The 21,874-nt window shown below is 48.6% G+C and overlaps 2 protein-coding genes and 1 long non-coding RNA gene across 6 annotated transcripts in view; all 3 read left to right on the top strand.

The window, feature by feature from the left end:
• The first annotated feature begins 1,798 nt into the window (after positions 1-1,798).
• On the top strand, positions 1,799-2,835 carry LOC111814289. Its single transcript, XR_002819315.1, has 4 exons — positions 1,799-1,889; positions 2,005-2,029; positions 2,384-2,406; positions 2,759-2,835. It is a non-coding gene; the product is annotated as an uncharacterized LOC111814289 (long non-coding RNA).
• Positions 2,836-3,454: 619 nt separating this feature from the next.
• Zc3h10 (zinc finger CCCH-type containing 10) lies at positions 3,455-8,025 on the top strand. 4 transcript variants are annotated; one of them, XM_023707393.1, is made up of 4 exons: positions 3,471-3,552; positions 4,303-4,366; positions 5,622-5,709; positions 5,881-8,025. In XM_023707393.1, the coding sequence occupies exon 4, from the start codon at positions 5,937-5,939 to the stop codon at positions 7,242-7,244; it is 1,308 nt and encodes a 435-aa protein (XP_023563161.1). In that variant the 5' UTR covers positions 3,471-3,552; positions 4,303-4,366; positions 5,622-5,709; positions 5,881-5,936; the 3' UTR covers positions 7,245-8,025. The 4 variants fall into 4 exon arrangements, with proteins under 4 accessions (XP_012368357.1, XP_023563161.1, XP_023563162.1 ...); XM_012512903.1 differs by lacking the exon at positions 5,622-5,709 and having other exon boundaries at positions 3,455-3,552; positions 5,881-7,865; XM_023707394.1 differs by lacking the exon at positions 5,622-5,709 and having other exon boundaries at positions 5,884-8,025.
• An 8,155-nt stretch (positions 8,026-16,180) lies between these two features.
• Positions 16,181-21,874, top strand: part of Esyt1 (extended synaptotagmin 1) — a 15,419-nt gene continuing 9,725 nt past the window's right edge. The window contains exons 1-15 of the mRNA XM_004647078.2: positions 16,181-16,714; positions 18,160-18,201; positions 18,536-18,670; positions 18,773-18,846; positions 18,965-19,037; positions 19,164-19,253; positions 19,414-19,469; positions 20,043-20,166; positions 20,243-20,419; positions 20,534-20,616; positions 20,891-20,939; positions 21,070-21,156; positions 21,226-21,318; positions 21,544-21,615; positions 21,762-21,848. Of these exons, the coding sequence (XP_004647135.1) occupies positions 16,313-16,714; positions 18,160-18,201; positions 18,536-18,670; positions 18,773-18,846; positions 18,965-19,037; positions 19,164-19,253; positions 19,414-19,469; positions 20,043-20,166; positions 20,243-20,419; positions 20,534-20,616; positions 20,891-20,939; positions 21,070-21,156; positions 21,226-21,318; positions 21,544-21,615; positions 21,762-21,848 (1,644 nt within the window). The 5' untranslated portion in view covers positions 16,181-16,312. The remainder of the gene's footprint in view (positions 16,715-18,159; positions 18,202-18,535; positions 18,671-18,772; positions 18,847-18,964; positions 19,038-19,163; positions 19,254-19,413; positions 19,470-20,042; positions 20,167-20,242; positions 20,420-20,533; positions 20,617-20,890; positions 20,940-21,069; positions 21,157-21,225; positions 21,319-21,543; positions 21,616-21,761; positions 21,849-21,874) is intronic.

The following is a 21,874-nucleotide window of genomic DNA, read 5'->3' as shown; positions in this document are numbered from 1 at the left end:
AAAAAATAAATAAGGGGCCTGGCCCTAGCTCAGTTCTTTTAAGTGGTTGCTTCGGCAAAGCTTTCAGCCTCAGGTTGCTGTAGTTCGATCCCCACAACACTCCAGCCAGCCAAACCACCCCTGAGGACATTTGGAGCAAAAAAAAAAAAAAAAATCCTTATTGCTATGTTTATCAATAAAATTTTGAAAATAAATAAATAAATAAATATTAAAATAAAAAAGCTGGATGTGGTGGCTCACACCTGTAATCTCAGCACTCGGAAGCCTGAGGCAGGAGGATCCTTGTGAGTTTAAGGCCAGCCTGAACTGCATAGCAAAACATTGTCTCAGAAAAAAAGAAGTCAAGGCCAGCCTATAAAACATAAAGATAGAGGCCGGAGAGATGGCTCAGTGGAATAAGCACTTTCCTGCAAGTGCAAGGGCAAAAAGCAAGCAACCCTGATAGACTTTGGGGCTGGGGAGATGGCTCAGTGGAATAAGCACTTCCCTAGCAAGTGCAAAGGTCTGAGTTCAATCCCTGATTCCGCAGGAAAAAAAAAATAATAATAAATAAATAAAATATAAAGATCTTCTATACTTAAAGTTTTGCTTTTTCGTTGTTTGTTTTTCTTGTTTGAGATAGGGTCTCACTATGCAGTTCAGGCTGGCCTTGAGCTCACTTTGTAACCCAGGCTGGTCTTGAACTTGCAAGATCCTCTTGCCTCAGCCTCCCAAGCACTGTAATTACATGTGTGTGCCACCATGCCCAGTGAAGGTTCTTTTTTTAGCATTAAGTTTTCTTATTTATTTGTTTTTGAAATATGGACTCATTCTGTAGTTTAGGCTGACCTAGAATTTACTGTGTAGTTCAGGCTGGCCTTGAACATTTGGGTGATCCTCCTGCCTCTGCATCCTAAATGCTGGGATTATAGACATGCACCACTACGCCAGATTTGGCCTTAAATTTTCTGTAGCCCAGGCTCTGGGGATCCGCTTTACTGTGGTTCTCATCTGATACTATCAAGAGACTAAAAAATTCTTTATTTTAAAACCAAGTGTCATACTTTCCCTACAGAACATTTAACCAATCTTGCATCTTTCCCCTCTCTGCTTGGGTTTAATTTTCACCTTTAGTTATAGAGAAACATCGTAGTATTTTCAGTAAAATACTTGTGAGCAGGAAACGCTGGCAACATTCTGTTTCAGGCATTGTGGAGAAAGACCATTTTGGTTATTTTATTCCCGGACTTTTAGGGGAAAAAGTTTCTTTTTGCAGTATTACATCTTTCTTTACTTCCCACTTTAAGTCCTTCCATGTTCTGGAATCTTAGGATCTTGGAAAATTCCAAGATCGCATTTCCTGTAAGTTTAGCTTAAAAAAATAAAGCAATGGGGCCGGGGAGATGGCTCAGTGGAATAAGCGCTTCCCTGGCAAGCGCAAGGGCCTGAGTTCAATCCCCGGTTCTGCCAAAATAAATAAAAATAAATAAATAAGGCAAAGCAGTGAAGTAAATTTGTACAGTCCGCATCTATGCATAACAAATTCAGCACCTACTCATAATAAAATGGAAGACTTCGTTAAGAAACTTCAACTCCCAGGAACCAATGAGGGAAAGCGGAACCACTGGCCTTTTCCTCTTTCTGTCCCATACTGGAAATATACAGAAATGTATACGATGTCCTCGTTAATAAAAATGGGGAGTGTTAGTAACTAGAACTCAAAATAGTATTGTTTTCTGAAATAAACGCTCAACCACTTATGCGGCAGCAGACAGCTGCACAAAGCCATTGCCGCGCTCCTCGGCAGCCACACCCCCCGGGGGCGGGTCGGAAATGACGACACCGAGCGCGCCATTAAAACCCGTAGGCGGGGCTTTGGTGCTCTCTCGACTTTAACGCCATCTTCTTAGGTGAGGTGTTTCTGGTCCTTGTATTCGCGTTCCCCGTACAATCCATTAACATCTGGCCTCCACATTAGCCATCACTGTAAGATACTAACTGTAATGTCTTTGTCTTTCCCGGCAGGAACCTCTGCGCCATGAGAGCCAAGGTGAGCGTTCGGTAACGAGCTTGGGAGGTAGGCGTTGGTGAGGAAGGAGATCCAGGCGAGAAGAGTCCGCCATGGTTTCCAGTCACTGGGTTCTCAAGCATTCCCAAGAAGTGGTGGGGAAAGGAAGCATACTTCGGGTGAAAATCAGAGGGAAGTATCAGTTAAGTTCTGGAGGAGAGAAAAGCTTGGAGAAAAACCCGGCAGATTTGGCGTTTAGTGTCGGGGCGGTGACTGCTAGCCTTCGTACTTAAGGACCTGTCCGGTTCTTGGTTCTAAATAGTACACTTTATAGCCATAGGCAATCTGCTACTGAAAGTAATCTTTTCTATTCTCTTCCTGTGGTCGGATCGCTAGTGGAGGAAGAAGCGAATGCGCAGGTATGTTTAAAACTACCACGGTGTGGGGGTGGGTGATTGCACCCTAGGACAAGTTGTTTGGTTTGGAAATCTTAAAAACTTTACGGTAGGGCCGGGGAGATAGCTCGGTAGAATAAGTTCTTGCCTGGCAAGCGCAGGGACCTGAATTCAATCCCCGGAACCGCAAAAAAAAAAAAAAAAAAAAAAAACAACTTTACGGGAAAACTTATTTATTGCTTGGGCACAGTCAGTGATTGAACACGGAACAAAATTGTAATGTATGTTACAATTTTTCCCTATGTAGTTAAATGCACGTTTAAGTTGGAAATAAAAATACCCTGGGTAGTAGTTGTATTGCGTGTCTCCTTTTCAGGCTGAAGCGTAAAAGAAGAAAGATGAGACAGAGGTCCAAGTAAAATAGTTCGTACACCCATGGAGGCCAAAAGAACAGAAAGAACGCTGGAGACTGACAACGCTCATGCAAGTATTGGACTGCGTGCTGGATTAGAACTTCATTACCATCTGATCGCCAACACCACCTCAAAGATCACCTGGCTCCAACTAAGCAGTCTCCTGGTTTTTTTGCCCCAGACCTGTGGCATTCTGGACTACTACTGTTCTCTCTTTTGGCTGAGTGTAAAGTGTGTACAATAAATCATCTCTTCTGTGTTAGCTGAAGAATCAAATTGTATTTGTTAACGTGTTTTTTTTACAATTACATTGAATGGGGACTCTGTAATTTGTGCCGTATCGCTACTCCGCAGCGGGAAAAAGCCACATTAGGTACAGTCTGGGTGTATGACCTAATTATCTCGGGTTGGCACTGAGAAAGATGTCTTGTTCACCTAGCAGTAGGTCCTTAGGCTTGCGGGCAAGTTTAAGGCAGTTATTGGTACCGCCCCCTACGTTTAGGAAAGGCTATAAAGTGGAGCGCCCACCAGGGGAGTTCTTCGCCGTCCTGTTAGGTCAGGTTGCTATGGCGACACGCAAGGATTGCTGGGAACTTCCTGCTCCTGTACCACCGTTCGTGTCATAGAGTGTAGTTCCGGGTCTGACAGCTAGAGTGTCGCTTCTTCCGCAGGAAGCGGAAGGGCCACAGGGTGGGCGGCTCTTTGTCGAAGCTAGAGGACCGGCAGGCGGCAGCAGCAACTACGGCGGCGGCGGCAGGTGAGGGAGGCGGGAGACTTAGGTGGAGGCCGCGCCCGGAGGGGAGGAGTCGGGGCCGGCCTAGCGGCAGGGCTCTGCCGAGCCACACGAGGCCCCCCAGAACCGAGCTTGGCTCTGCCTCACACCCCAAGACCGACCCTCTTTTTTCTGAGTGACCCCCCGCTTCGCGAGCAAACGCCAGCTCCGTGACGTCACGGCCCTGCCCATCCCCTGAGCTTGATGTCATCCAGACCTTCCTTTCCCCGCTTCACTTTCTGCTTCCTTAGTGAATATTCGCTTGGCCCATGGCTGTGTGCTGGCGACACCGCACTGAAGAAGTCTTGCTTCGAGAATTTGCTAGGACTTTGCGAAAAGTCTAGGTTGTTGGAAAGAGTCATAATCACCGTCCCCAAGTATTAACTGCCATACCACTGCACTGTCAGTTGCTGCTCTTCTCTCCATTTAGTGTTCGTGGTTCTTTAGGCCAGACTCTGAGCCCGATAACCTCCTTCATCTTGAGGCAGGTCTTCCCCCACCCTCTGTCCCTTGAGGGCTAGTTTTCCAACCCATTCTATGAGCCTTTACAAATCCGATTACTTCTTTCGACAGGTGAAGTTCATTTTGAACCTTTAAGAAAATCCTTAAATTCAATTTTTTTTTTTTTTTTTGCTGTTTTATCAGATTTCATTGTTATTTATGACAACAACCTCAGTCCTCCACACTTGCCTCTTATCCCACCCAGGTGTTTCTCTTTTTCCCTCCCCTATTTAGAACCCAGCAGTGATGTGGAGGTGGAGACCCACAGGAGCCCGGGACTTCACCTGAGCTACCTCAGGTATCAACTCTGGGGTAATTGGTTGGGGAGGAGTATCACGCCCAATTATCTGCTTCTGGTGGGACTTGCAATTTGGGACTGGCTTGGATAGATGACATTTATTCTTTACCGTAAGTTTATGTCTTCTGATAGCACTTCTTTTTATTGTTTCTGTTATTCTGGGTTGCCTCCTTTTGGAGGAAGAGGACCTCATTATGCAGCTCTTTGGCCTTTGATCCGGTGGGTCATTTTAGGAAGATGTACACTCAAAAGTCAGGCATGGTTACTTACACTGTAATCCCAGCATTTGGGAGGCTGAGGTAGGAGGATTGCACATTTGAGACCAACCTGAGCTACATAGCAAGTTCAAAATCCAGTCCGGAGTAAATAGCCAGGCCCTACAATCAAAACAAACGAAAAAACATAAAATCAAGGCAAGGAGCAGTGTAGAGTAAGTGAAGGCCAAAGAAATGGGAAAGAATTCCTTACGTTTAAGGAAAAATAATTAGGCGTTTCTTCTGTTTGAACAACAGGGGGCGCCTGAACACTGCTTAGGAAAGGCTTAGGAAGTCAGACACGTGGTATTGAGGACTCCGAAGCTTTATTGGAGGTGGAGAGAGGGGAGGGCTAGAACTAGGACAGTGGACTGACATTCCAGAGCTCTCTTGGGAAACAGGAGATTTAAAAAGCTTTTATAGAGTCTATAAATAAAGAAGATCTTTATGAGGTAAGGAATGGTGTGGTTTGATGTCAGTGGGATCTTCCCATGGAAGGGCAAGAAGGGGGTGGGGAATGGGGCTAGAGCAGCCACTTACTTCTGTGATGTTAACTCGTTGCCATCTTGACCTTGCCACAAATGGTTTTGTCCTGGGGGGTCTAGAAGAAATTCCATACTTGGAACTCCTGCCTAGTATGGAGGAGCCAGATTTCCCTGGGATTAAGAGTTGTAGTGGGCTAGGAGAAAATAGTTAAAAATGATAGGTTTGGAGACTGGGCCCAAGCCGGTTCTCTTCACCTACAATTCCTTGGGTTCTAGAGTTCTTATATATACAGAGCCTTCCCTAAGATTTCACAGAAAAGAGCTTAAGAGAAATTTTGTTATCAGTGTCCCATCATTCACAAGTCATAGCAGCCAAGCAGTCCATCTTAGGCACTTTTTTGCAGTCTCCTCCCAGCCTGTCAGACACTGGCAGTAGTGTTAGTTTCACTTCCACTACTTTAATAAGGTCATCTCAGAAGGGAAGATAAAATTCAACACTTCTGTCTCTCCCCGTAGCCTATCATCATTTGTGAAATGAAATGGCTCCTTCCCAACTCCCTCCCTCCACCAGCTAGCAAGTGTGAATCATTCTAACCAAGACCAGGTGCGTGAAGGCCTGGGCGGGACTTGGGTCAAGTCGCCCAGCCCAGCCGGCATCCTCGTCCCTTAGAGTCTCCATTTCCAAGGCCATTGCCTTGCTGGACTGCCTGTTCTCTAGTCAAGCAGTGTGGGATCTTTCTGGAGGACTCCCAGTTCACACAGTTCTCTTTTTCAGCAGTCACCAAGAGTGGCAAGAAAAGGAAGAAGGCCCCGAGTAGGGGGGGGACCAGGATGCCTGACCGGGACGGCTATGCCAACGGCACCGGGAGCAATGGTGGAGGCCCTGGCGGTGGTGGCAGTGAAGAGGCCAGTGGCGCAGGGGCAGGCAGTGGTACAGCCAGCTCAGATGCCATCTGTAGAGACTTCCTAAGGAATGTGTGCAAGCGAGGCAAGCGCTGTCGATATCGCCACCCAGACATGAGTGAAGTGTCCAACTTAGGGGTAAGCAAAAATGAATTCATCTTCTGCCATGACTTCCAGAACAAGGAGTGTAGCCGCCCAAACTGCCGTTTCATCCATGGCTCGAAGGAGGATGAAGATGGCTATAAGAAGACAGGAGAGCTTCCCCCTCGGTTGAGGCAGAAAGTGGCAGCTGGCCTGGGCCTTTCACCAGCTGATCTACCAAATGGCAAGGAAGAGGTTCCTATCTGCCGGGACTTCCTCAAGGGCGACTGTCAGAGAGGAGCCAAGTGCAAGTTCCGTCACCTGCAGCGGGATTTTGAGTTTGATGCTCGGGGTGGAGGAGGCACTGGTGGTGGGGGCTCAACAGGCTCCCTACCTCCAGGACGTCGTCATGATCTCTATGATATCTATGACCTTCCTGACAGGGGCTTTGAGGACCATGAGCCAGGCCCCAAGCGTCGGCGAGGTGGCTGTTGCCCTCCTGATGGCCCTCACTTTGAATCATATGAATATAGCTTGGCTCCACCCCGAGGGGTAGAGTGCAGACTGCTAGAGGAGGAGAATGCAATGCTCAGGAAGCGCGTGGAGGAGTTAAAGAAGCAGGTCAGCAACTTGTTAGCCACCAATGAGGTACTTCTGGAGCAGAATGCCCAGTTCCGAAATCAAGCCAAGGTCATGACCCTTAGCTCCACTGCACCAGCAACTGAGCAGACTCTGGCACCCACTGTGGGCACTGTTGCCACTTTTAACCATGGCATTGCCCAGACTCACACTACTCTCAGCAGCCAGGCCCTACAGCCCCGTCCTGTGTCCCAGCAAGAACTGGTGGCCCCTGCTGGAGCTCCAGCTGCTCCCCCAACTAATGCTGCTCCTCCTGCTGCCCCACCGCCCCCACCCCCACACTTGAACCCAGAGATTGCGCCATTGTCAGCTGCTCTGGCACAAACAATCGCCCAGGGAATGGCACCTCCACCTGTCTCCATGGCTCCTGTGGCTGTATCTGTGGCTCCTGTGGCTCCAGTGGCTGTATCGATGGCCCAACCCTTGGCAGGAATCACAATGAGCCATACCACCACTCCTATGGTGACTTACCCCATTGCTTCCCAGAGCATGCGCATCACTGCCATGCCACACTGATCAGGCTAATGGACACTCCCCTGGTATGGCCTCTCAGGGCTGGGTCTAGGGGCCCCTACCCCGCCCTTAGTCCTCCTGGGTCATGCCTGAAGGGCTCTCTCAAGAACCAGGATGAGAGACAATAAGGAGTGTGCTTCTGAGGAGTATTTCTTGAGGTGGGGTTGGGCTGTTATGTTCTCTCACCTCCCTTTTAAGAGGGCCTCATGTCTTCATGCCTAACTTGAGGGGGCTTGCATAGGGGTACAGACTGAAGCTATGAGAGGGAGGACTGACTGAGGGCCTGCGTTTTATGGGAAGTTGGGAACCTCCCTGGTCTTGTCCTTTCTTGAGAACAGCACAAGTTGTGGCACTGATTTTGGAAGAAAAAAAATGCCCACCAAGAAAGAGTCAGGAAAGATTGAGAAGTGGGTAGCCAGGAGAGAGGTCTCAGACATCTTCAAATCACTTGGGGCCCACTTGGGTTGGATAATACAGTAACTGCTCTGGAGCCCTCGGGAAGGCCGGGACCATAGTACTCCAGCCTGAAGACTAGAGGGGCATTCATTTACCTAGCTTAGCCTGGAAATCTGTAGGGCAGGGCCCACTACTTTCCAAAGAAATAAAAGAATTATTTTTAACAAATGGAGGCAGTGCAAACTTGCTTAGATACTGTGTGTGGAAGATGGGAGCATAAAGTAGATCTCATGCCAAAATGGAGTGAAACCCCATACATGTAGCTTGGGTAAGACTGATGGAGAGTAGAACCCAGAACGAAACTAGAGGGGCCAGGGAGATAGTTCAGTAGAATAAGTGCTTGCCTGGAAAGCACAAGGGCCTGAGTTCAATCCCCAGTTCCACAAAAAAAAAAAACAAACTAGATAGGAAGCCGGGCATGGCGGTGCATGTCTATAATCCCAGCTCTCGGGGCTAAGGCAGGAGAATCAGTGTGAGTTGGAGGCCGGCCTGGGCTACACACTGAGTTCGAGGCCAGCAAGACCATGCCAAAAAAAAAAAAAAAAAAAAAAGACCAGATGGGGGATTTTGGGAAGGTACTTTGTGAGGTAAAAGCACTGCAGCCACCTAGTCTAGTTTAAAAATAGTCCCATCTGTTTCTGGTCTGTGCTATTCCCAGGTTGCCTTAGTAACCAGGGCTCCTAGGGTCATTTAGGGGGGCAGGTACTAAGGGTACATGTGCTGAAAAATGGAGATGAACTGTTGTGTGGTTGACAGATCCTACAGCAGGACAGGTGGCAGTTGCTTCTCTGAGCTGTTGATGGCAGTTAATGTCCCTTCTTCAGTGCCCAATGCTGTCAACTTTGAAGGTTTAGGAGGTGCTGAGAAGAGGAAGATCTGAGGACACAAGCTTCAGGGTTTTATTCCTTCTCCCTGTCTTCACTGTGGACTAAGGGTTTTGAGTCCATGTAGGAGTTGTTAAGGCTAGGGGCTTTAGTAGCCACAGTTCAGTGACGACTCAGCTCATGGTCGAGAAAGGAGAAACAGCCTGGGTTTATCAGGGGAAACAGCAATGAGACAGTAGTTTTGGGGGGTAGAGAAAGTGACCCTGATTTGTGCTTCTGTGTTGTATCTCCTGCTACCTTTGTCTGATCTCCCTGGTTGTGTAAACCAATGGCTGAAGTTGGTGGGCTAGATCAGGCCTGTTGCTGGGGGAAGAGAAGCCAGGTGTGGTACATGCATGTATAATTCCAGCTAGTTCCTCAGCTTGAGCAGAGATTACCTGAGCTCAGGAGTTTGGGGCCAGTATGGGCAACACAGGAAGACTCGTACAAAAGAGACAGTGCCTACAGACAAAAGATGGGCAAATATTTATGTATTTAAAAACAACACATTGATTAAGTTTAATATTCATTTCCTGGCATAATTCTGGATTAAAAGACATGGTTTGTGTTGAGAATTTAGAGAGGAATATGATTATAGATAGCAACATGAGTTCTTCTCTATCAAATCTTAACTTTCTTTCCTGCCAAGTAACTCCAAAGAGGTGAATTTGGAAACCATAGACATTGTATGTCTTATATTAATGCAGTCCCTCACCAGGAATATACGGTACCCGTATTTGACCAAGTTTGGTTTAATGATCATTGCAGTGAAGGGAAAAGCACGCCACTGGGAATCCTGGTGTGTCCCAGCAAGAGGACACTGAGAGGGGCCTGAGGGGGCTTGGACTCAGCTTAAGTGATTTCGGGGAAGGTTCGAGGAAGTGTGTGTTCCTCTGGATTGGATGCTGTTACGGGAAGCGGATCGTTGTATAATGGAGTATGTTACATCTAAAAAAATTAAGATGAGTGAAGTTAGAGCTGCAGTTGCTATGAAGCAGTAGTCACTGGTTATGGGAAAGGCAAATGTTTGCTGTTTTGTGATTTGCACAATGACCTTGTTCTGTGCTTAAAATCTTAAAATGTGAAGTGATCTTGAGGGTTTTTGGATTTTTTCTTCTTTTTTGTCTCACTTGATCCTGGTCATTGAATGAATTTTGTTAGATACTAGCGTTTGGTTTTTTTTGTATTGGGGATTGAACTATGTATTGGACCTTGCGCTTGCCAGGTGGGCACTTATGCCACTGAGCTTTATCCACAGCCCACTAGTGTTTGTTTTTCTTTTTCTTTTTTCTTTTGCCAGGTGTGGTGCATGTCTATAATTCCAAGGCTTGGGAGGCTGAGCTAGAAGGATCACAAGTTTGAGGCCAGCCTGGGATACATAGGGAGTTCAAGGACAGCCAGAACGACATTATGAGACCTTGTTTTCTGTTTTCTTTTTTCTTTTTGTGGAACCGGGGATTGAACTCAGACCCTTGCGCTTGCCAGGGAAGCGCTTAAGTCACTGAGCCATCTCCCTGGCCCCTAGACCCTGTTTTAAAAGCAAAAAATTATTGTTACTATTTTTGTATTTTAGGGAAGGATCTACAGGGTGTTCAGGATCTTACTACTAGATCATACTTGTAGTAATCCACCTGTTTACAGCCTCCTAAGAGCTGGGATTACAGGCAAAAAGCAAAAAATTAAAAGGGAAAGCTTTTTGAGACTGGCAAGCTATGAGCACCTGGTTAGCCGTAACAAGGCTGAACCTGGCTGGCTGGTCCCAGATGTCAGGAGCTGCTTGCCTCTCCTCACTGCAGATAAGGAAAAGATAATGGGTCCGTTAATAGGAAAGTTTGGTGGGCTAAACCTGAACATATGTGTCTAGTGAACGTTCATTAGTGCTTCAGGGAAATATCTAGTGGTTTGCCCATGGTCTATATCTTATTTAAAAAGAGAGCCACTTTGGATACAAGTACTAATAATCCATTTAAGGGCCAGTAGTGGAGCACCTAGATTTGATTCCCAGCACTGCAAAATAAGGAAATAAGTCTCAACATGACAAAACAAAACAAACAAACAAACAAAAAAACCCCACAACTATTCAAAATGTCTAATGTAGAATAAAATATTAGGTCCCTGTGCTAGAAATACTGCTTAAGGATAAAGCCTTGAGCTTGACTGAGTAACTGGATATCTACATTAGTAATAATCCCATGAGAACAGCCTAGACTTCCATTAACTACGAAAATTAAAATCTTGGAGCCAGGCTTGGTGGCGCATGCCTGTAATCCCAGCACTCAGGAGGCTGAGGCAGAAGGACTGTTGTGAGTTCAAGACCAGAATGGGCTGCAAAGTGAGCTCAAGGCCAGTCTGAACTGCACAGCAAGACCTTGTAAAAGAGAAAAACTAAATCTTGGGCTGTGGATGTCACTTTATGGTAGAACATTCACCTGGCATTCATGAGGCCCTGGATTTGATCTCTGTCACACACACACAGCAAGACCATATCTCAAAAAAGAAGAAGGGAGGGGAGGAGGATTGGGAATAATGCAGTTCTAGTTAGGTTCTGCAGTTGTAGTTAGGTTCCGTCTAAGTGGAACTCCTAAGTATTATGTATTCTTCTAAAGGTAATTTTTTAAACAGGGTCATTGACAAACTAGAGAGCAGTTTAAAAAAAAAAAAAAAAAAAAAACTAGTTAAAGAAGGCTGAAAGGAAATCCAGTAAATGTCCTCAAATGCTGTTCAATGGGAGAAGGTCCTGTGTTGCTGCCCTGGAAATAACAGGAATTCTAGAACAAGAACTGACCTACTCAAGCTTAAGATAAGCTGCGGATCTGTGTAGGACACATTTTCTTTTAAATTTGCAGTAGTGGAGATTTAATCTAGGGCTTTGTACATGCCAGCCAAGTGCTCTACCACAGAACTATATTACCAGCTCTTTTTTTTTTTTTTTTTTTTTGTACCAGGAATTGAACTCGGGACTTTGTGCTTGCCAGGCAGGCAGTTATGGCACTGAGCTATCTTCCCTGGCCCCATGAGATACATTCTTGGCCCTTAATTTTTAGTTTGAAACTAGGTCTCATTAAACTGCCCATGGTCTCCTCAAACTTGTGATTCCCCCATCTGAACTTTCCATGTGGCCACCACGCCTGCCCATTTTAGGCTTTTTTTTTTTTTAAAGCACTTTTTTTTTTTTTTGGGGGGGGGGCAGAACCGGGGATCAGATCCTTGCGTTTGTCAGTCAAGCGCTTATCCTACTGAGCCATCTCCCTGGCCCCTTATTTTAGGCTCTTTATGTACAAAATTTTATTGACCCAGTGGGTACTCTTTATTATATCCATTTTGCGTTGGAGAGAGCAAACTTTATCTGACTCACTTCTTAACTTTTTGACTAAGATCAAATATAGTTCCTCTTTTTGTTACAAATTTAGGACAGGGTCTACAAGGTCTCACTACACAGATTGGACTTGTAGTGATTCTCCTGTTTTCAGCCTCCCAAGAGCTGGGATTACAGGTATGCACCACCATGCCCAGTCTAAGCTGTCTCAGTGTGCCTTGGGCACGGGACCAGCACGGCACCCCGGGGATAGTTCTGCCTCAGAGGGCACTTTAGTCTGCTGAGCTATCTGGCCAGTCCCAAGTATAGTCCCTCTTATCAGTATCATATTCTCTCTCCGCATAACAAATGGACACTGGAGCAGGGAGATGGAACAGGACCTTGCTCCACCTGGTATTGCTGCGCTTCAAAAGCAGTGAACCTGCTGAGTGTGGTCACCCACACCTGCATTCCTACCACTCAGGAAGCTGAGGCAGGAGGATTGCTTCAAGTTCACCAGCCATTCTGAACTGAATAACAAAACCCTGTCTCAGAACAAAGCAAAGAAAAACAGGGCACATCCTCAGAGGAAATAAATATTTGCAAAGGTCAGGGAAAAAATATAAAATGAGCCAGGCATGGTGGCCCACGCTTGTAACCCTAGCACTCTGGAAAGGTTACAAATTGAAGTCCAGCCTGGGCAAATTTAGCAAGACCCTTTTTCAAAAATTAAGGGTTGGAATGTAGCTCAGTCCAAAGGCCCTGGGTTCAACCCCCAGTACTACCAAACAAAATGAAAACATCTACCTGTGCTGGTTGCAGTAGCATGTACCTGTAATCCCCAGCTACTCCAGGGCTGAGGCAGGAGGACTGTAAATTTGGGGTCAGCAATTTTTGCAAGACCCTATCTCCATGGACTGGGGAAATAACTCAGTGGCATAAACACCTGCTTGGAAAGCACAAGGTCCTGAGTTTGATCCCTGGTATGGGGAAAAACAACCCAATAATATAAAAAGGCTAGGAATATAGCTCAGTAAAATTCTCTGGGTTCAGTTCCCAAATCCACCTCCCATCCACCCCTACACAAAAATTACTGGTGTTATCTGCCAAGAATTCTATAACTAGTAAGATATAGGCATAGTATTTTTTTTTTAAAGTAGTAATTCATTTTGACTATATTCTTGCATAAGAAAGTTCTGAGGGGGGCTGGTGAGATGGCTCAGTGGTCTAAAGCACCTACTTAGAACAAGCTTAAAGCACAGGGACCACGGTTCAATCCCCCAGCACCACACGCCAGCCAGCCCCGCCCCCTGGTGGGCTGAGCTGCCCCCACACACGCGTAAATAAAATTTATTAAGAAAAAAAAAAAAAAGTTCTGAGGCTGGGCATAGCACACCTGTAAGTAATTCCAGCACTTTGGGAGGCTGAGATGGCAGGATAGATTTCCACACTAGTCTGGGCTAAATAATGAGACCCTGTCTCAAAAAACAAAAGTAACAAAAAGGACCAGGGATATAGCTCAGTGGCACAGCATCTGCTGCCTAGCAAGCGCAAGGTCCTGAGTTCAATTCTCAGTACAAAAAAAAAAAAAAAAAGTGACAGAGCTAACCAACAATGGGAGTTTGTGTGTGTATGTTTGTGTACTGATTATTGAACCCAGGGCCTTCACACTGAGTTACATTCCAAGCTACATGGTTGTGATGTTTATTATTTAGGCTTTTTGAGACAGGGTCTCCCTATGTAGTTCACTCTGGTCTTGAATTCACTATGTAGTCCAGGCTAACCTCAAACTTACAGTGATACTCCTGCCTCAGCCTCCCAAATTCTGGGCTTATAAGCATGCACTGCCACGCCAACTGCCCTTTCCATTCTTTTTTTTTTTTTTTTTGCAGAACTGGGGATTGAACTCAGGCCCTTGTGCTTGCCAGGGAAGCACTTATTCCACTGAGCCATCTCCCTGGCCCCTAATCCTTTCCATTCTTGTAAATGGACTGAGACCAGAATTGTGCATCTGACCTCCACGTCCCCCAGAAGACAATTATGGTTTCATATAGGATTTCAAGTCCCAGGCTGGGAGTGATGGTGCAAACCTGTAATCCCAGCACTAGGAAGGCTGAGGCATGAAGATCACCAGTTTGAGCCCAGCCTGGGTAATTTAGCAATTTAATGACACCCTATGAGACCCTTGTCTCTGTAGCTCAGCCCTGGGTTCAGTTCTCCATACCAGGCAGGCAGGCAGACAGGCAGACAGACAGACAGACAGACAGACAGACAGACAGACAGACAGACAGACAGACACACACACACACGTACGTGTCCAGGAAGTGGGGATACTCTCCACTCTCTCCCCTCACTTAAGCCCCACCCTATAAAACTTCCTGTTGCTCATTTACCGCTTATTGCCACCAGAGGGCACCTGGAGAGCAAAAATTGTTACAGGTGGAGCTCCACCCTGTTTATTTGTTCTGACTGCAGTGCAGCTGCTGACCCTGTGGCTCCTGTGTCCCAGTCTATACAAAGTGTAAAGTAGGAGCGTCTGATGACCCGGATGAGGTGAAGAAAGGTGGAGGCTCCACATGTCACCTTGTCAATCCCCTCAGCCCTGGAAACTTCCCTTATTCTAGTGCTTTGCAAATTTCAGTTATTTTTCTTTCTGTCTGTCTTTCTTTGTTAGACAAGGTCTCATTATGCAGTTCAAACTGGCCTTGAGCTTACTATGTAGCCCAGGGTGGTCTTGAACTCACAATGATCCTCCTGCCTTAGCCTCCCAAGTGCTGGGATTACAAGCATGTACCACCATGCCTGGCTAGCATATACAGAGCTTTTTAAAGGATTTATTTTTCACTGTAGTTCTGCCATATCAGTTGCCAAACAGATCACTGACATCTTCAAGCCCCTTGTTTCACTTTTCTTGTTGCTCATCTCTGAGAATATGGAGAAAACAGGCAGTAGAGACAAAAATATTCTTTTAGAGTCATGCACACTGAATGAACCATTCCAAAATACTGGTAGCCCCAGAAAAGCAGACAAGAGGATATTCAAAGCCGCAAGGGCAGGAGACTGGGCAGAAACTGGTTTATTTTTTTGGTTTGAGTCAGGGTCTTACTATTCAGCCCAGGCTGGCCTCCAACTCAGCAGTCCTGCCTCATCCTTCCAAGTGCTGTATGTGTGGCACCACGACTGAGCTCACAAACAGGTTTTAAATGGCTTTGATGAAACAGCCTGATGAAATCTATGCCCTGCAGTGTCAGATAAGACTTAGTAGCTACCAACCTAGTCCTTCCCCATAACCCACCCTAGCTTCCCCCTGTGTTTGACGGAATAACAAAGTAAGACGTATACTGCAAAAGATGTTCTGTGGCCAACCAGCCCCTCAGCTTCTAGTTCATCTAGTTTCCACGTACATGTAAGAAAATCCAGTAAACTAGTAACAATAGTCATCAGTATACCCAACACTTTTTCCTTCCTAAAGCCATACAGTAATGTGTAGAACTGCATTATTTCTACGCCTGGCTGTAGAACTTTCCTTCTAACTCAAAGGAGAAACTGAGCTTTTTACTAGTCTTGAGCTCTTGTCTTAGTGTCCTAGAAGTTCTTGGAAAATGTAATAATTTCTACTACAGTGGAGCCTATCCCCGTTCCCTTTGGAGCTGTTTTTTGTTTTGTTGGTACTGAGGACTGAATCCAGGGCCCTCACTACATCCCCAGGCAATTTGGTTCAACTCTGTAATTTTCTGATTTTCTAATTTTCTCCTGAGGCTGTCGTTGAGGCTGCACGGAGTAGGGGACGGGGTGGCTTAGGCAGGGTTGGTTTACATTCTAAATAGGGTCATTTCATCTCCTTTTGTAAAGGGGGCCAGGAAAAAAAATGGATGAGAAATGTGCTTGGAGTATCAAAACTAGGGAAAGTTGACAAATGAACATAAAGAAATCCCAGACCAAATCTTCCAAAACCATGTGAATGTTGAGGGCGGAATCCTGGCTATCCACAACCTTCATTTCGTAAATCCTGCTCCTTAAAACCTAGAAATTGGCGGTCTAGTTCTGCATGACGTCATGCCACAGGCTTTCCAAACCCACGTGGGAGGAGCACTTGGTACCGCCTCTCTTTAAATTGTGCACCACCCCTCCTTTACTCTGTGACCAATCAAGTGTTGTACGTTAGCGCCTTTCCGCCCTTTCCCGCCATCTCAGGCCGCCTACCGTGGCACTCTGGTCCAATCAGAGAGGTCCTGCCTATCAGAAGTCCTCTGATTCCCCGCAGTAGAGGGGCGGAGTTTCAACCTTTTGACTCCACCTTAGTCTCTGCGGCGTGGACCAACCCAAGCCGTCGGGGGGGCGTGGCTTGGGGGTCCCCTCCCCCACACCGGGGCGCAAGGTTTACAAGGGGGTAGCTGGCGGCGGGCGAGGCCACCTCCAGAGGTCTCAGATCAGGCAGTACTCTCAGAAGTGGCACGATGGAGCGCTCTCGGGGAGAAGACTCTAGCCCCAGCCCCCGCCCCAGCCCCACGGACCAGCCCTCTGCTCCCTCCGACCCCTCTGACCAGCCCCCTGCTGCTCACGCAAAGCTGGACCCTGATTCCGGGCTCCCACCTGCTGGCCCAGGCGCTGGGAGTGAGGCGCTGGCGGTGCTGACTTCGTTCGCGCGGCGCTTGTTGGTGCTGGTGCCCGTGTACCTGGCCGGGGCAGCGGGACTCAGCGTGGGTTTCGTGGTTTTCGGCCTCGCCCTCTATCTGGGCTGGCGCCGGGTCCGAGACGAAAAAGAACGGAGTCTCCGGGCGGCGAGGCAGCTGCTGGACGACGAGGAGCGGCTCACAGCCAAAACGCTGTACCTGAGCCAGCGAGAACTACCTGCCTGGGTGAGCCACCCTGCCGGCCCGCTGCATCCCGGGGCCTCTGTCTGAGCTCGCTTCCCATCGTGGGACAGCGGATCCCGCTAGCTGCTCGCCGGCTGGGACGCGCCACTTGCGAGCTGATCTTGCACTCTCCCCGCCCACCCCCTGCTGCACGCCCGGATTAGGTCTTCCGCAGATTGGATTTCTCTGTGCTCTCGGGCCACGGCAGGAGAACATCGGGGCACCCGGTGTGGCCAAGGCGCGCTCCGCTAACCAGGCGGTCTCCTGCGCTGCGGCGGGCTTCGGCCCAGGGCTGGTGCTGCCCCGCCCCTGGCCATTCAGTCCCGGCTACCGCTTGCAGATTCCCTCGCTTCCCCGCCCTTCTCGAGACTTTTTACCCACTTCAGGCCATATGCTTTGCCCTTTTCCAACTCTTGTCTACGGGCACCCACGGGGGCCCCACCGCGAGAGCATTGCTTAGCTGAGCCCTAACACCTGGAGTGACCCTGCGCGGTCGCCTTTCAGCCTCAAGCATCCGGCCTGCAGCGCTGCGGAGGAGGCTGCTGGGCCGAGGGAGGGGTGCCCGGAAGAGGGTAGTGCGGCTGCTGCGTTTCCCGCTGCCCCCACTCACCGGTCCCTGCCGGCCCCACCCTTTTCCGGACTGTGGGCAGCTCTCGCTGCGTTGACCTAGACCCATCTGTCTGTGCACGGTCTCCTGGGCAGAGGCGGACGCCTTCTGTCGGCCTTGGAAAGGCAGGGCCCGTTAGCAGCCCCTCCCTGCTACCCTTCCTGCCCCTCCTAGCTAGCAGCCGTCCAAGTGTGTGCGTGGTGGGGGCAGAGTGGCAGAAAAGAAGAATCACATTCGCACGAGGCAGGCACAAGCTCACTTCCTAGAACCTGTGCTGGAGAGGGGAGAAATGGTCCTAGAGACTTGCAGCCCGGACAGCAACTGCTTGTTTCTCCTCTTCTTGAAAAGTAATCTCCCTCCTATCACAGAGCACAGGTGTCTTTTCCCATAAAAGGTGTTACAAATCAAGAAAAAAGGAAAAAAGATGCCAGGGCCTAAAAATTCCAGTCCTTCTCTGTCAAGGATTTGCGTTCTTCACCTTCCTGGCATTGCAACCCCAGTCCAGTGAGGGGAGGAGGGAAGTCTGGACAAAGGAACTGGGAATCTCTCCAATCCCAAGATCCCCTCAACTCTGATTTGACAGGACCTGCCCCCAACAAAGAATGTGCCTCCCTCATCCCCTGCCCTGCCTAGCAGCTGTCATTGAGCTATCCATAGAGCATCTTGGTGTGGCCTTATTAGAGAGCTTGGTGCCCCAACATCAGAGGAGTGAAACCTCAGGACATCCAGCCTCCTCGGGTGAGGAGAGCTGTTGAAGTCCCGGTCCTCTGGCATCCCACTTTCACCGTGGCAGTTCAGGCAGAAGGTGTGCCTGTGGTCACTGTCTGACTTACCCCCACAGGTCAGCTTCCCAGATGTGGAAAAAGCTGAATGGCTGAACAAGGTGAGAACTGATAGGTTTTTCTTTTCTTTTTGACTTTTTGATACAGGGTTTCACTATGTAATTCAGGCTGGCCTTGGACTCACTTTGTAGCCCAGGCAGACCTTGAACTCATAGCGATCTTCCTGCCTCATCCTCCCCAGTGCTGGGATTACAGGTGTAGCACCACACCCGACTTTCATAAGGGGAAAATGAGAATTTATTCTTCTTGGTGGGTCCTGTTACACAATTCCAGGCTGAGCCTGGTCCCCTGCGCTGCCTGTAGGGAGGAATCTGAAGGAATTTCCCATCAGAGCAAAGACTGGGATCTTCTCTGACCATGTTCCCTCAATCCCAGATTGTAGCCCAGGTCTGGCCCTTTTTGGGCCAGTATATGGAGAAGCTTCTGGCTGAAACAGTGGCACCAGCTGTCCGGGGATCTAACCCCCATCTGCAAACATTTACATTCACACGCGTGGAACTGGGAGAAAAGGTATTGCGGAAAGGTCTGGGCCTGGAAGGTTGGGCAGCACAGAGGGGTCTGCGGTGCTCTTCTCTTCCCTCCTGGCTCACTCAGGATCTCCTCTTTCTCTAGCCATTGCGCATCATAGGAGTCAAGGTCCACCCTAGCCAAAGAAAAGATCAGATCCTGTTGGACTTGAACATCAGGTAGCACCACTCACCGTTGTTCCTGCTTCCCTTTGGGGGTTCCTGGTCACTGCTGGCTAAGCCCCGTGTCCCCTATGTCAGCCTAGAACTAAACCTTTATTATTTTTCTCACTCCCAGCTATGTAGGTGATGTGCAGATTGATGTGGAAATAAAGAAATACTTCTGCAAAGCAGGAGTCAAGGGCATGCAGGTAGGACAGGTGCCAGAGGACCTCAAAATAGGGAGTTTTCACCCCAAGTTTCATGGGATATAGGGAAGTAGAAGGTTGAAAAAGTCAAGGTTGGGGAAACACTCTGGTCTTCTCTTCTTACACTAGCTACATGGCATCTTGCGGGTGATTCTTGAACCACTCATGGGAGACCTTCCTATCGTGGGGGCTGTGTCTATGTTCTTCATCCGACGCCCGGTAAGAAAAAAGATTGAGGGAGAAGGGGAAACATTTGGGATGGTGACAGTAGGCAGCTGTGGACAAGAAGGATTGACGAAAGGCTGAAGGGCTTGGCAACCACTGGATGGGTGACCATGTCCCATAACATCGGTCCTGACCTCTCCAACTTTCCTTCTAGACTCTAGACATCAACTGGACAGGGATGACCAACCTGCTGGATATCCCAGGACTTAGGTATCAAGGACTTACTGAGCACCTGCTAGGTATTCCAGCCCTAACCTGAGGGTAAAAGTGATCCAAAGCAGTAAAAGATGTCACCTGTGTCTTCTAAGACCTCTTCCATAAAAGAAGAGTTTCCTACTGTGGTTTTTCTGCAGGAGGAGTATACACTTTAATAGGGAATAAAGAGGGCTGAAGACTGCTCAAGCAGGGGCAAAAGGGCAGGAAAAGCAGCTGGGGATGATAATGAAGTAGGTGGGGAGTTGGGGTGGAAGAGTGGTTGAGAGGATTTCCAAGAAAAACTTCCTTATAAGCTATAGGTCTGTTTTTTTTTTTTTAATTTATTTATTTTATTTGTGTGTGTGTGTGTGGCCAGCTCAGCCCACCAGGGGGCAGGGCTGGCTGGCATGTGGTGCTGGGGGATTGAACCGCGGTCCCTGTGCTTTGCTAAGCTTGTTCTAAGTAGGTGCTTTAGACCACTGAGCCATCTCACCAGCCCCAATAGGTCTGTCTTGCAGTAGGAAACAGTTGGGTTTGGAGGAGAACTGGAGTTGGGGCCGATATCTTTTTCACCCCCGCCCCATGCAGCTCTCTCTCTGACACCATGATCATGGATTCCATTGCTGCCTTCCTCGTGTTGCCCAATCGACTGTTGGTGCCTCTCGTGCCTGACCTTCACGATGTGGCCCAGTTGCGCTCACCTCTGCCCCGGGTATGCCTCTCCACTGTAGCTCCTCCAGAACCCTTGCTGACTCCCTCGTTTCTCACCCACTGATTCCTAACTTTAGGGCATTATTCGGATTCACCTGCTGGCTGCTCGTGGGCTGAGTTCCAAGGACAAATACGTGAAAGGCCTGATTGAGGGCAAGTCGGACCCCTATGCACTTGTGCGTGTGGGCACCCAGACATTCTGCAGTCGTGTCATCAACGAGGAGCTCAACCCTCAGTGGGGAGAGACTTATGAGGTATTAAGCAGAGCAGAAATAGAACCAGGGAAATAAAGAGGTCTCTCGAGGCTGGGAAATAGCTGAGGCCTCACGGCTGCAGCCCCTGAGACCTTAGCCCTCTGTGTGCTGCAGGTGATAGTACATGAGGTACCCGGGCAGGAGATCGAGGTGGAAGTGTTTGACAAGGACCCAGATAAAGACGACTTTCTGGGCAGGTGAGCCCATCTGTGTTGATTCAAAGTGTCAATGCTACCATGGTCCCAGAGGTAACTGTACTTGTTTTCTGAGTTTGGAACCTACATCATTTTTCTTCCCCATCCCCTGTGCTAGTGCGTGTGTGCGCGTGCACACACATATCTCCTGAGTCTAGGGAGAAGGGGGTCTGAGCTCTGGAGGTACTTCTGGGTAGGTGAGTGGAGGGCCACTGCCACAGACCAGTGACAGTAAACCTTTTCTCCTCTCACTGCCCTCTGCCCTCCTTGACCCCAGAATGAAGCTGGATGTAGGGAAGGTGCTACAGTCTGGAGTACTGGATGATGTAAGTCGGGAGAAGAGGATGGCGGGAGTGACTGCCCCTTTGGGCAGACAGAAGCCGCCACGTTGGTGTAGGGAAATGGGTGGCTGGGTGTCTGATCTCTACTGGACCTCACTTCTGCTTCTCCCTTCAGTGGTTCCCTCTACAAGGTGGCCAAGGCCAAGTTCACTTACGGCTAGAATGGCTGTCACTTTTGCCAGATGCAGAGAAACTGGAGCAGGTAAGTCACATGGGTAGGAGGTACAACGGGTGGGGAGGACCAAAGTCGGACCACTCTGCCTCCTACCAGGTTCTACAGTGGAACCGGGGCGTCTCCTCGAAACCAGAGCCTCCTTCAGCTGCCATCCTAGTTGTCTACCTGGACCGAGCCCAGGATCTTCCTGTAAGTTTGGCTGGGGCGTGGGGGGGACCCCCAGATGCAGCACTGCATACCTTCCCATGCTTCAGGCTGAAGCCCTGACTGGTTTCCTCCAGAAGTAGAAATGTAATGCAAGGTTCCAAAGAGGGGGCAGGGTCCACCTCAGGGAGGAGACTCCAGTGTCACGCTGCTTTCCTTCGCCAAAACCCAGACACATAAGACAGTAACATCTGATTTCTGCCTCCACAGTTGAAGAAGGGGAACAAGGAGCCCAACCCCATGATACAGCTGTCAATTCAGGATGTGACCCAGGAGAGCAAGGTGAGGGGCCTCATAGAAGAGGAGGAGGAGGAAGATGAAGACTTCTGGGGCAAAGGCTCCCTTTACAGTGTCTCAGATATAAGGGTTGGCTAGGGGAAAGGAAGGGTACTTGGTGTCCACACAGCTTCTGTCCTCCCTACCTCCAGGCAGTCTACAGCACCAACAGCCCAGTGTGGGAGGAAGCTTTCCGCTTCTTTCTGCAAGATCCTCGAAGCCAGGAGCTTGATGTGCAGGTGAGATCATCCCTTATTTGCCTGTT

The sequence above is a fragment of the Octodon degus genome, unplaced genomic scaffold, assembly GCF_000260255.1.
Source record: "Octodon degus isolate 3935 unplaced genomic scaffold, OctDeg1.0 scaffold00287, whole genome shotgun sequence".
In the NCBI taxonomy this organism is placed as follows: Eukaryota; Metazoa; Chordata; class Mammalia; order Rodentia; family Octodontidae; genus Octodon; species Octodon degus.
The sequence above is the reverse complement of the archived record's forward strand: the minus strand, read 5'-3'. Positions and strand labels throughout refer to the sequence as shown.